Here is a 14005-nt window from a genome sequence, read left to right on the forward strand (position 1 = left end):
CTTAGGGAGCGAGTGCCACTGTATTTCAGACAGTCAAGGGTTAAATGTAGTCAAAAAGGGCCAGAGTCCAGTAGCACCTTAAAGACTAACAAAAATATTTTCTGGCAGGGTAGGAGCTTTCGTGAGCCACAGCTCACTTCTTCAGATGCAGCTAGAATGTGAATCCATCGGTCTTTTAAGTAGAGGAACAGTATGTAAATGTGAATAGCAGGCTTGATTGGATTAGGTGTGATATGCAAAGGAGTCTGTGATGTCCAGGGGAGAGATGGGTGTGGAGAAATCAGCATTGGTCATGGGCCATGAATGCAAGGTCTTTATTCAGCCCAGGTAAACGCATTGACTTTAGGGTTAAATGGTTTGTAAAATTGGAGGGAGGGACATTAATACTTTGCGATGTGCCGATGGCACGACATTATTGGCAGAAAATAGCGAGGATTTGAAGCGACTCCTGCTGAAAGTGAAAAGAGAAAGTGCCAACGCAGGACTACAGCGGAACATCAAGAAAACAAAAAGTAATGGCTGCAGGAGAATGACACCACTTTAAGGTGGACAATGAGGAAATTGAAATGGTTCAAGACTTTCTATTCCTCGGCTCCACCATCAACCAAAAGGGAGACTGCAGCCAAGAAATCAGAAGGAGATTGAGACTGGGAAGGGCAGCCATGAGGGAGCTAGGAAAGATTTGGAAGTGTAAGGATGTGTCACTGGCCACCAAGACTAGATTAATTTATGCCATTATATTCCCTATTACTATGTATGGGTGTGAAAGCTGGACAGTGAAGAAAGCTGATAGGAAGAAAATAGATTCCTTACATGCGTTTAAGGAAGTGAACTCTGACTCAAGGAAGTTTATGCTGGGGTAAGTTTTGTTAGTCTTTAAAAAGTGCCATTGGACTCCTGTTTAAGCCTGTGTAGGATTACTTTGGAGTAAGTGTTGCATGGCAGTTGTATTCTCCAGTAGGGTTTGCAGTTCTAGATAGGATTGGCTCTTAATAGGAGGAAGACAGTGTATATAAATATCCTAAATAAACTCCTATTTGGGCCGCCATGCCATGAAATCCCTGTTTTCTGGGCCTCCCCCTTGCTTACTGTCCGGCCTGGAACTCAAAATCTGTAATTAAAAAAAAAAAGATATTTGCAGCTCTTTTAAATAGATCTGCTCCTGTATTTTTGGACAGCTCATAAAGTCTTAGCAAATTTTCAATTTCTTTGGTAGTCTGACACAGCTGAGAACTTTATGACTGCAAGCAGTTGCACTTTCAGGTTATCAAATGTCGCTGGGCCTCACACTTGGGAGAGTTGTCTGTTGCTTGCAGATGTTGCCCCGTGGCCCAAACTCAACATATGTATTGATGATATTTATAGTCCGCCTTTATCACTGGGTCTCAAGGCAGATTACACACAGTGAGTCAATATAATCAATAGGATGGGGCATTCAGTAAACAATGCAATAGGATTAGGGTTATAGAACCAACCAGAAATAATAAGAAACAGAACTGAAGCAAAGCATAATATGACACATTAAATTATGCAGAATTATATAGTGGGGATCCTACTTGCGTCAAACTGTACACAGCAGTATAGACCAAAGCTTCTTAAGCTGTGGGTCGCAACCCCATATGGGGTCGTGTAACTAAATGTGGGGGTCATGAAAAATTTGGCAACAGTAAATTGTAAAATTATATGTATACCAAAGAATTGTTTTAAAATAAATTTCTTTACGATTTATTATCGGTAAATGTTTGATTTGCATACCTACTTTATATACCTATGTATCCATGGTCACGTAAAAATTTCTCGGGCGAAAAGAGGTCATGAGTGGAAAAGGTTTAAGAAGCCCTGGTACAGATCACAGTCCCTAATAATTTTTCTAAGTAACTTTGTGAATCATTTAGTACAGTACAACTCTGTTGCCTGCATAGAAAAGTTATCTTGGTTAATTCAGTTTTACATAGTTTGAGGAACTATGACCTCTTCAGGAAGGCCATTCAACAAGGCGGGGGACATGGCGGAGAAAGCATGTTTATAGGCAGTTGTTGCTTTTGCCCATTTGCAGGTGGGTACCTGCAGAAGGCCCTGCCCCAATGAGCGAAGTTGTTATGGGGCAGCATGAGGGAGAGGCACCCTTGCAAATTGGAGGGTCCATGGCCATGGAGAGCTTTGTATGTGATTTTCTTTTTGCAATTTTGAGTGTAAAGGTGGCACTTACCCTATACAAATTCTCCAGAACTTGTTCATTTGAAGGTATCAAAATGGTTTCAACTTTTTCTCCAACTGAATAAAGTGGGTTCGTAAGCTGATGTTAGGAGGCCCGTGGCGCAGAGTGGTAAAGCTGCAGTACTGCAGTCAAAAGCTCTGCTCACGACCTGAGTTTGATCCCGACAGAAGTCGGTTTCAGGTAGCCGGCTCAAGGTTGACTCAGCCTTCCATCCTTCCGAGGTCGGTGAAATGAGTACCCACCTTGCTGGGGGTAAAGGGAATATGACTGGGGAAGGCACTGGCAAACCACCCCGCAAACAAAGTCTGCCTTGGAAACGTCGGGATGTGATGTCACGCCATGGGTCAGGAATGACCCGGTGCTTGCAGAGGGGACCTTTACCTTTAAGCTGATGTTATATTGGAGAATCACCCAATGAGCTGAATTTAGTTGAAGTGATTCAATTATTGTGGGGGGGGGAAACTTGCCAGTTTATGGAAACTAAGAATTTATTTTTATTTTATTCAGTTTGTACGTTGTTCCCCCCAGCAAAGATGGGCTCAGGGCAGCTTCACACATATTACAATCCAAAATACAATAATAATAATATCACTTTTAGTTAAAAGGAAAAAAAAGAGTTGGTTTCTATACCCCGTAACCATAAGGTGTATCAAAGTGGCTTACAATCCCCTTCCCTTCCACCCTCCCTCACTACAGGCACCTTGTGAGGTATGTGGGGCTGAGAGAGTTCTGAGAGAACTGTGACTGGCACAAAGGCACCCAGCTGGCTTCATGTGGAGGAGCGGGGAAACCAACCTGGTTCACCAGGTTAGAGTCCGCCGCTCATGTGGAGGAGCGGGGAAACCAACCCGGTTCTCCAGATTAGAGTCCACCGCTCTTAACCACTATACCACACTGGCTCTCAACTACCACTGAAATGAATTCATATTAATAATATTATTTAAATCCAGATTGGGCTATTTTTCTTTTCTTAGAACCAAAGGAACTAAGAGATGTCACTGATGAAGTTGACTCACACTGTCTTTACTGTGTTACATTTGGTAACCGGTCTTGGACTGTGCATTAAAAGCATCGGACAACCCCTGAGAATAATTTCAGAACTATTTTTATACTGATGGTTCCAGAATCAGTTTCAAGTTGAAATACTGGTAAGTGTTGATCTATCTAATACAAGTGCACAGCGTGATCTAAAGCAGAGGTCCTCAACGTGGTGCCCTTCGGCGCCTCAGTGTCCACTAACACCTTTCTTGGTGGCCAGCAAGTGTTTTCAGAAAGTGGGTGGGGCCAAGTGGGGCTTCTGTCCTGCACAAGATTGTGCCCGGCCTCTAGAGATCTGATTGGCTGTACAGATCAAAATAAAATTGCTTCAGCAGCAGCTGCCTCCTTAGTGTTGGTTTTTCCCCTCTCATTTTTCTTTCCTAGTGTTTTTTGCAAATAAGCCCTGTTCTCCCCTGTACTTGTACTTCCTCTGGGTGCATGTGGTGCTTCCTTCTTCAGCGGCCATTTTGTGGTTGCGCCCACCACCTCATGTCAGAATGCCAAAGGTGCCCAGAGGCTCAAAAAGGTCGAGGACCTCTGATCTAAAGTTCTGCTTTGCTTTTGTTTGTTTTTTTTCTGAAAGAAACATGTGGTGACACATATTTTGATGTTTTCTCCATTTTGGCTAGCTCATGTTTCCATTTAGCAAGGAAGAAGTGAATGGGAACAATCATGGACTTGGATGCTCGAAGTTATTTACGTCAGAACTTCAAATCTTTGGAAAGAGACATCAAAACATCTTACATAATGGATCATATGATTGCGGATGAAGCATTGACGTTACAAGATGAGGAGAAAGTAAAAGCTCAGGTAAGTGATTAGCAATTTTGTTTTGTCTTTTTTCTGTTTCCCCGTACTTTGGGGGTTTATGGCCGCAGCCTTAGGAATAGGAATTCAAATAGGAATTCAAGATGGTGGAGCTGGGGAAAGTACAAAGGAAGACAACCGATATGATTAAAGGGTTGGAGCATCTTTCCCATGAAGAAAGGCTGAAGAGGCAGGGAATTTCCAGTCTCAAAAAAGACAGCTGAGGAGAGACATGATAGAGATTTATAAAATTATATATGGGTCGTAGAAAGTCAGTAGAGTTTTTTGTCCCTGTCCCATAATAGAACTCAGGGGCACCCAGTGAAATAGGTTTAGGACAGAGAAAAGGAAATGCTTCTTTATTCAGTGAATAATTAAACTGTGCAGTTCACTGCTAGTGGAGTTAGTGTTGGCTATTAGCATGAGTGGCTTTTGGAAGAAGGAAATTAGACAGATCCAGAGGAGAGATCCATCCATGTCTACTAGCCGTGGTGACTGAAAGGAGCCTCCATTTACAGAGGCAGTAAACCTCTGAACACTAGTGGTGGGAGGCAGCATCAGGGGAGAGACTCGATCTCTATGCCCTGCGTATTTAGCCCCCCCCCCCAGGTCGGTAAAATGAGTGCCCAGCTTGTTGGGGGTAAAGGGAAGATGACTGGGGAAGGCACTGGCAAACCACCCCGTAAACAAAGTCTGCCTAGTAACCGTCGGGATGTGACGTCACCCATGGGTCAGGAATGACCCGGTGCTTGCACAGGGGACCTTTACCTTTTACCCCTCAGGGCAACTGGTTGGTCACTGTGTGAAACAGTATGGTGGACTAGATGGACCACCGGTCTGATCCAGCAGGCTTCACTTAATGTTCTTAAGATCCAGCATAAGTATTCTGGCACCAGTGATATGAACCATCTCCGGAAGTGGGGCTGGCGCATCAGACACACTCTTACGCTAGCAGTTGTCACTTTTTTGGGGGGGGGGGCGCAGATTCAGTTCAGTAACCATGGTGCATATCAGTACTCAGCTGAGTATGCGTGTGTAAAGTGTTATCAAGTCGCAGCTTACTTATAGCGACCTGTGGTGGGGTTTTCAAGGCAATTAAGCAGAGGTGGTTTGCCAGTGCTTTCCTCTAAGGCAGGGGTGTCAAACATAAGGCCCGCAGGCTGAATTTGCCCCCTTGAGAACTCTTATTCAGCCCACAAGGCAGCCAAGGCACACACGCACCCCACTCTCTCGATCTGGGCTGGCGAGGCAGGGCCCAGCCAGACCAAGTGACATGTATGTCATATCTGGCCCTTGTAACAATTGAGTTTGACACCCCTGCTCTAAAGAGTCTTCCTTGGAGGTCTCCCTTCCAAGTACTGATCCAGCTTCGCTTCCAAGATCTCATTAGTTCGGGCTATACTCTACCATTCCACATCCCACTCAGCTGAGTATAGCAGAGGTAAAACGGGGAAGGACTGACTGCAAGTTAATTTCTGGCTATTTAAGCACTTCAGAATCTCACTGATATATGTGGGAAAAGGTTTAACTGCATGTTTATCTCCTTCGCTGCAATCAATAGAAGCTAAAGTGAACATAAGAACATAGAGAAAGGCCCTGCTGGATCAGACCAAGGCTCATCAAGTCCAGCAGTCTGTTCATACAGTGGCCAACCAGGGGCCTCTAGGAAGCCCACAAACAAGACGACTGGAGCAGCACCGTCCTGCCTGTGTCCCACAGCACCTAGTATAATAGTGCTGAACTTTAGGTGGATTGTACCAAGTGTGTGATGGCGTACTTTTTCTTCCATTAGACTACCCAGAGAGAACGAGCAGCTATGCTTCTAGAAATAATTATCTCCAAAGATAATCATGCGTACATATCCTTTTATAATGCTCTGCTTCACGAGGGGTATAAGGATCTTGCTGCCCTTCTCCAAGATGGCATCCCTATTATTTCACCTCATAATGGAAAGAATTCAATGGAGGGAGAAACCTCATACGGTGAGTCATTTATTCATGCATAAGAATTTAATGGGCATAAAGTTTTGTTTTGCGAGATTAGTTAAAATGTTTTCATTGAAGAAGCCATTCAGTGGACAATTACTGTGGAATCTTAATTTCAGTGTGATTCGGGCTTATAACAGTTACGCCAACAGAACAGTGTTTTCATTGACAGGAGGAGGCTGTGATTTTTGCTGATCTCACTTCCCATTGCCTACCCCCAATTGCACCCCACAACATTGGGGGGGGGGAGTTTACTGACCTGCAGGAGCACAGTTCTGTGGGCAAAGAAGATTGCAGTGAACACACATGAACACATGAAGCTGCCTTCTACTGAATCAGGCCCTTGGTCCATCAAAGTCAGTATTGTCTACTCTGACCGGCAGCGGCTTTCCAGGATCTCAGGCAGAGGGCTTCGCATCACCTACTTGCCTAGTCCCTTTAAATGGAGATTCCGGAGATTGAACCTGGGACCTTCTGCATGCCAAGCAGATGGGAATAGTATACCCATGTGCAGTGACATGTTCACATGGAAGCAGTGGGAGTGGAGAGTTGAGGAATTTGGGGATTTCCCTTCTAACTCTATTTGCACTGTTTAGGATCCAAGCCTTTATGTATATTAAGAGATAATATACACTTTCAACGTAATTGTAATAGTTTTTTGTTGGCTGTGTATGAGAGCTGTAATTTTCAATTTTATTTTAAGCTTAAACTTTTCTGATACATGTGATGAATAGGATATTATTTGAGAATTTTTATCTTCTCATGTGTAGAAGTTCTGTCCAGTCAGTACTGTCTCTTGATAAAGGCCGTTACGAATGGAATAAGAGAGATTTTTATTCATAATTATTGCAAGCTAGAAAGATAGTGCTAGGACATGCAAATGTACACTGAAGTGTGAGAGAAATTTAAAATGCCGTTGGTAGTGTTCTTCCTTGTACCATAACTTCTTCCCTTCATAAATGTGGTTATCTTTAAGTAAATAAATCCAATTTGGAGCCTTCAACATACTGACTTGTCATTCTGAGTGATGTTAAGAGAAGAACATTCTCAGTTTCTTACAGTTAATCCTATTAGCGATCTGTTTTTCCTTTCTCTGTAGTCATGGAATCATATTCTGTATCTGGTAGTGTAAGCTGTTGTTATGAGAGCCAGCGTGGTGTAGTGGTTAAGAGCAGTGGTTTGGAGCAGTGGACTCTGATCTGGAGAACTGGGTTTGACTCCCCACTCCTCCACATGAGTGGCAGACACTAATCTGGTGAACCAGGTTGATTTCCCCACTCCTTCACATGAAGCCAGCTGGGTGACCTTGGGCTAGTCACAGCTCTCTTAGAGCTCTCTCAGCCCCACTTACCTCACAGGGTGTCTGTTATGGGGAGGGGAAGGGAAGATGATTGTAAGCTGGTTTGATTCTCCCTTAAGTGGTAGAGAAAGTCAGCTTATAAAAACCAACTTTTCTTCTTTTTGCTTGTGAGCTACTTGGTAAATAACAGTGGACTTTGGAACTGCATTCACATGCAGTGACATGTTCACATGTGTATCCTTAAAACGGTAAAGGTCCCCTGTGCAAGCACTGAGTCATTCCTGACCCATGGGGTGACATCTCATCCCAACGTTTCCTAGGCAGACTTTGTTTACGGGGTGGTTTGCCAGTGCCTTCCCCAGTCATCTTCCCTTTACCCCCAGCAAAGCTGGGTACTCATTTTACCGACCTGGGTATATTAGGTGCTGTGGAACATAGGCAGGACAATGTTGCTGCAGTCATCTTGTTTGTGGGCTTCCTAGAGGCCCTTGGTTGGCCACTGTGTGAACAGACTGCTGGACTTGATGGGCCTTGGTCTGATCCAGCCTGGCTTTTCTTATGTTCTTATGTTTGTTTGTTTATTTGTTAATTTATTTTATTTTCATCCCACCCTTTCCTAAACTGAGTTCTTCCATCCATATTAAACAACTGACAGGCATGATTCTTGCTTTCCTTGAAAAGATTGACCGCTATAGTCATGCACGAATAGATCAGCGCCACTCTCCTTTGCATTTTTGGTGGTAGCCTACATGAAAGACCTGATGTGGAGATGACTGCATTAGTTTGTGTATTGGGGCTGCTGAACAGGTATTTCTAATCAGTACTGTACAGAATTTAAGATGTTTGAATTAACTGTCTCGCCTTTTGTATCTCTCCTTTCTGGATTTTAGTTAAGACTGTCCTTTGTGAAGGTGGAGTTCCACAGCGACCAGTAGTGTTTGTCACTCGTCCAGAACTAAAAAAAACAATTCAACAGAAACTGTACAGGTTAAAAAGTGATTCGGGATGGGTGATTGTTTATGGAATGGCAGGGTGTGGAAAGTCTGTCTTGACAGCAGAAGCACTGCGTGACCACAGTCTTTTGAAAGGTACTTCTAGTTCCTTGTATCAATGATATTAATATATCTCATTCTCAACATTGCCAAACTGTGGATAATACAGAATTAGATATACATAGAGGGGAAAAGATAGTTAAATTCTGGAACTCCCTGCCCCAGGATGTGGTGATGACTGCCAGCTTGGAAGGCTTTAAGAGGGGAGTGGACATGTTCATGGAGGAGAGGGGTATTCATGGCTACTAGTTAAAATGGATACTAGTCATGATGCATACCTATTCTCTCCATGATCAGAGGAGCATGCCTATTATATTAGGTGCTGTGGAAGACAGGCAGGACGGTGCTTCTGCAGCTGTCTTGTTTGCGGGCTTCCTAGAGGCCCCTGGTTGGCCACTGTGTGAACAGATTGTTGGACTTGATGGGCCTTGGTCTGATCTAGCATGGCTTTTCTTATGTTCTTAAAAGATACAACATACAAACTATCTTTTCCTCTTACCCCTCATTGCTGCAAGAAGACCCTTTTACAGTGCTCTTGAAACTATTTGCCTCAAGAACCAATTGTGCTGTATCTGGGACTCTAGCTGCAATGTTACATCCCCTCGTTTAAGAGGGAAACACACACAAGGAATAATTTTCCTTGTGGATGGAAGTCTAAAACAGAGGAAGAAGTTTTTCAGTTATATATTTTAATTGTTATCTTGCAAGAACAACACACACATAGTCATAAAGGTTTTTTTATATATCTATGTATATCTTTGAGTCTGGAATATTGATTGCTTAGACCACGGAAGAAGGTTATATGGCCGAAACCCATATGGTCAGAGTCTAATTGTGTGATTTTATGTCTTATTGTGCTATATGAGCATGTCAGTTTGGTAGGCTTTTTATTTTTTCTTGACCTTTTGGGCACTTAATTCTGTTGTTTAGGGTTAAGCTTCCCCCCCTTCGTTGTTGGTATACCGTATATACCCATGTATAAGCCGACCCACGTATAAGCCGAGGTGCCTAATTTCTCCCCAAAAATGGGGAAAAATTAGGCACCCGTGTATAAGCCGAGGGTCGGCTTATAACCCCTCCCCCCCCCCGCAGGCTTACCTGACAGGGCTCCCGGCGAAGGCGGTGGTGGCGGCGGCGGGCCCCCCGCAGGAGGCTTCCAGGGCGGGGGGAGCCAGGCGCACCCGGCGGCAGCGGCTGCGCGGCCTTGCAGCGGCTTCCAGGGCGGGGGGAGCCAGGCGCGCCCGGCGGCAGCTGCTGCGCGGCCTTGCAGCGGCCGCAGCAGGCTTCCCCCGGCCCTTCCAGGGCGGGGGGAGCCAGGCGCGCCCGGCAGCAGGCTTCCCCCAGCCCTTCCAGGGCGGGGTGAGCCAGGCGCGCCCGGCAGCAGGCTTCCCCCGGCCCTTCCAGGGCGGGGTGAGCCAGGCGCGGCCTTGCAGCGGCTGCAGGAGGCCCTCACAGGGCTGCCTGAAACCAACTTCTGTTGGGATTGGAGATGGGAAGGCCTGGAAAAAAATGGAAAAATTAGGGGAAAAACAGGGTTTTTTCCATTTTCCCCCAAGTTGTTCCCCCCCCCCCCAAATGGCTTTGGGGGGAAAAAGGAAAAAAAACTGTTTTTCTCCCCAATTTTTTTGGATTTTTTCCAGGCCTTCCCAACTCTAGTTGGGATTGAACTCAGGTCATGAGCAAAGCTTGGACTGCAGCTTACCACTCTGTGCCACGGGGCTCCTAGGTCTTTCTACAAACCTGGAAAAAACCTGAGATTTGAAGAAAAATATGAAAACTAAAAACCTACTTCCCCCAAAAAAAGAAATAACAGTTTTGATTTTGTTTAAACATTCTTGTTCACTGTGATACCTTAATGGCCTCTCGGCATCTTTTTGCTAGATTGCTTCCCTGGAGGAGTACACTGGGTCTCTGTTGGCAAACAAGACAAAGCAGGGCTGCTAATGAAACTTCAAAATCTCTGCATGAGACTTGACCAAGACTTCACCTTTTCACAGAGGCCGCCACTAAATATAGAGGAAGCGAAAGACCGCCTTCGCTGGCTGATGTTACGCAAGTACCCAAGGTGCTGTCTGTAGCCTTTCACTTTAAATCCACTCCGCTAGAGTTGTGCTATCTTCCCAACCCCCTTCTCCAAGCCTGTGCATGTAGCACACCTGATAAGTGTGCAAATCAAAAAATTTTAAATTTTTTTAAAATAAATGATGCAGAAGGAGTTTGTTCTTAAGAAGTTGTGTTATAATGTTTTATTGATGTGGTTAATGTTTTTATGGATGATTGAAGTTTTAATGTATTTTAAGGTTGTTACCTGCCCTGAGCCTGGTTTGCCGGGAATGAGGGCGGGCCATAAACAGCTAGTCGTAGCTATTTCTAAAGTCTTCTTTGCATGTTTATGTAGTTGGTGGAGACTAAGTTATAGATCATAGATCCTAATTTCACTTTACCAATGGCTTTCTGATTACATACCTACTATATAATGAATAATCTCTGTGGTGAGTTGGTCCATAGCGGTGGTAAACAGGTAACCAACAATAATCCAGAGCTTCAAGATCTTCCAAGGAGTAGAGATGAGGGGGAAGAAGTCATCTTGTTTGGGGGCTTCCTAGAGGCCCCTGGTTGGCCACTGTGTGAACAGACTGTTGGACTTGGTGGGCCTTGGTCTGATCCAGCGTGGCCTTTCTTATGTTCTTAGAAGTTTATGTATTTTCTGTTCATATAATTTCCATTCATGATTTTTATGTAACAACTTCAATATTGCCCCCCCCCCCAGTTCTTTGGCCTTTACCATTTAATTCTTTTTTAATGTATGAATTTTATTATGCTTTCCTAGTATGTTAACACATAGTGCCTCAATAAATTAAATTAAAAAAAGGGGGGGGGAAATGTGAACAGACTTCAAAATGAAGTGTTTGATGAACATATTAACAGAGGCTCAAAATTCATTTACAGACTGACTCCAAGTTTGCCGTCTTTTTGCCATAGGTCCCTCTTAGTGCTCGATGACATTTGGGATTCCTGGGTATTAAAAGCATTTGATACTCATTCTCAGATTCTTATCACCAGCAGGGACAGGAGTGTGGCGGATTCTGTGAGTGGTAAGGACTTTTTTCTCTCTCCCTTTCATGTGCGTTTTCCTTGTATAAGCATTTTTCTTGATGTTGCTACGAGGCCAGTTTGGGTAATAGCATGGTTCATAAGCCATGGGGAGTGGAGGGGAGAGCAAGAGCCCATGTACCAGTGTGGTGTGGTGGTTAGGAGCGATGGACTCTGATCTGGAGAACCAGGTTTGATTCCCCAGTCCTCCACATAAGCGGCGGACGCTAATCTGGTGAACCAGGTTGGTTTCCCCACTCGTACACGTGAAGCCAGCTGGGTGACCTTGGGCTAGACACAGTTCTCTCCGAACTCTCTCAGCCTCACCTACCTCACAAGGTGTCTGTTGTAGGGAGAGGAAGGGAAGGAGATTGTAAGCTGATTTGATTCTCCTTAAAAGATAGAGAAAATCAGCATATAAAAACCAACTCTTCTTCTTCTCCTCCTTCTTCCTTCCTTCCTTCCTTCCTTCCTTCCTTCCTTCCTTCCTTCCTTCCTTCCTTCCTTCCTTCCTTCCTTCCTTCCTTCCTACCTACCTACCTACCTACCTACCTACCTACCTACCTATCTGGTGTACCGGCACGGTCTTTCCCATCAGCTGTCCAAGTGGTGGCATAACGAGGCTGAATCCAGTGCAGATTCAGGTTGTGTAGTCCCTGGATTTTGTCTTACTCATTGACATGTGTCATTTAAATCTTCACATGCTGGATTTGGACTTATCCAAATGTTATGCCACCACATGAACCGTCATTGTACGCGCATTTAAGAGTGTCTAATTGAACCCTCTGTGGTCTACCTACTGTGAAACTGCACATCATTCTTGCATGCGGGCTGAGGAAGCAATGGTTCGAAACGAGGAATAAAGCATCCGGAGTTCTCGTTCCTGCACTTCTGGGCAAGTTTACAACCCTGAATTCTTCCTGAGCAAGCTACAACAGCATCAACAGCCTTGGATTTGGGCAGGTTTCAGCTGCTCTTTCTTTGTTTCAGCGTGTTGTGATACACACTTACAAACTGCGAAGCTCAGTGTATTCAGAGAGCGGACTGTCTTCTATTTATGTTATTAAATTCTGTAATTTGAGTGTATGAGTTGTAATATGTTGATTGATTCTGAGATAGTAATTGATGCCAGTGTGCTGTTTTGTTTTCCACTATTGAGAGTTTCAGCCCAGGTGTTCTATTTTTGGTATAGCCACATGGAAGTCAGAAGCAGGACAGGTGCATGCCAGCTGGGTAGCAAAACCAGATGCTCCCTTTTCACTGTGTGTAAGACTGAGTATCACCTGGAAAATCCCAATGTACGTAATAGGAGATGGCCGGTACTAGAGATTTTGCTTATCCCAAGGGCTTAGAAAGGTCTTTTAAAAGTCTCCAGTGGCCCTCTCAGTACCCATCCTAAAACAGTTTTTAAAACATATTTTTGTTAATTTTCCATGTAGATCACATAGATAATTAAACATTAGCTGAACTGGAATATGAACTATTAGTCAATAAGCTTTACACCAGGGATCGGAGAGAGACACAAACTATAAATAAATGATTATATCACCTTAATGAGTCAAACCGATCATAAATAACAGGTATCTCAAAAATCAGTGAGTCAGGCAAATAATAAAATATAAGTAATGCTGTGTTAGGTTTATTGAAGATATAGTATCTAAATCTAGCCAAAAAAGAGAGAGAGGTTCAAGGAAAAATTATCTAGATTTTCCCCAAATACATCATTGCCACCTCTTAAAGGAAACATGTATATTCCTAAAAAGAATTTATCAAAAGCATTCAAACTTAAGCATCGATATTGGCTCAAAGTCAACATAAGATCAACCACCCTCTTCTTGTTTATTCTTCCAAAACATAATGAAAAGGTCCATTTTTCAAGAAACTAGACACTAAATTCTCATCATTTAGTGCTTATAATAAGCCATTTTGATTAAATGTGCAATATTCTGGATTTTATACAGCCATTCCAATACTGTGGGTGTATTTATACATTTCCAATTCAATACTATACATATTCACACAGAAATTAGCATATTTAAAATAATTTCACCATCAACATCTCAGACTATATTTTTACGTAAGATATAGTAAAACCACTTTTGGACTTTGAAACCATTTTAAAGCAATGGGGAAAGATATAGCAGTGGACTATGTTGTAAGTCACCCTGAGCCTAAAGGGGCGGGGTATAAATCAATTAAAATAATAATAACAAGCTGTCAAGACTTGTTGTAATTTGGTTATCTTGTTTACTAACTTGTTAAAGCTGTAAATATTATATAGATTATGTATATTGTACGGATCACATTCAATGTATTTCTTACCAATTTCAAATTTTAACCCTAACTCAGGCAAGAAATATGAAGTTCCTCTGGAAAGTGGGTTACCGCACGACAAAGCACTTGAAATTTTATCTCTGTTTGTTAATATGGAAATAATGAATCTGCCAGGAAAAGCTGATAGTATTGTAAGAGAATGCAAAGGTATGCATTTTTTTGTTTTTCTCCCTTATTT

At 43.3% G+C, this 14005-nt stretch overlaps 1 protein-coding gene across 1 annotated transcript in view; it reads left to right on the forward strand.

The window, feature by feature from the left end:
* The first annotated feature begins 3339 nt into the window (after positions 1 to 3339).
* The window catches only part of APAF1 (apoptotic peptidase activating factor 1), a 34229-nt gene continuing 23563 nt past the window's right edge, over positions 3340 to 14005 (forward strand). Inside the window, exons 1-7 of the mRNA XM_056855175.1 lie at positions 3340 to 3370; positions 3886 to 4066; positions 5856 to 6045; positions 8239 to 8436; positions 10282 to 10465; positions 11383 to 11495; positions 13843 to 13974. Of these exons, the coding sequence (XP_056711153.1) occupies positions 3917 to 4066; positions 5856 to 6045; positions 8239 to 8436; positions 10282 to 10465; positions 11383 to 11495; positions 13843 to 13974 (967 nt within the window). The 5' untranslated portion in view covers positions 3340 to 3370; positions 3886 to 3916. The remainder of the gene's footprint in view (positions 3371 to 3885; positions 4067 to 5855; positions 6046 to 8238; positions 8437 to 10281; positions 10466 to 11382; positions 11496 to 13842; positions 13975 to 14005) is intronic.

The sequence above is a fragment of the Euleptes europaea genome, chromosome 9, assembly GCF_029931775.1.
Source record: "Euleptes europaea isolate rEulEur1 chromosome 9, rEulEur1.hap1, whole genome shotgun sequence".
NCBI classification, from domain to species: Eukaryota; Metazoa; Chordata; class Lepidosauria; order Squamata; family Sphaerodactylidae; genus Euleptes; species Euleptes europaea.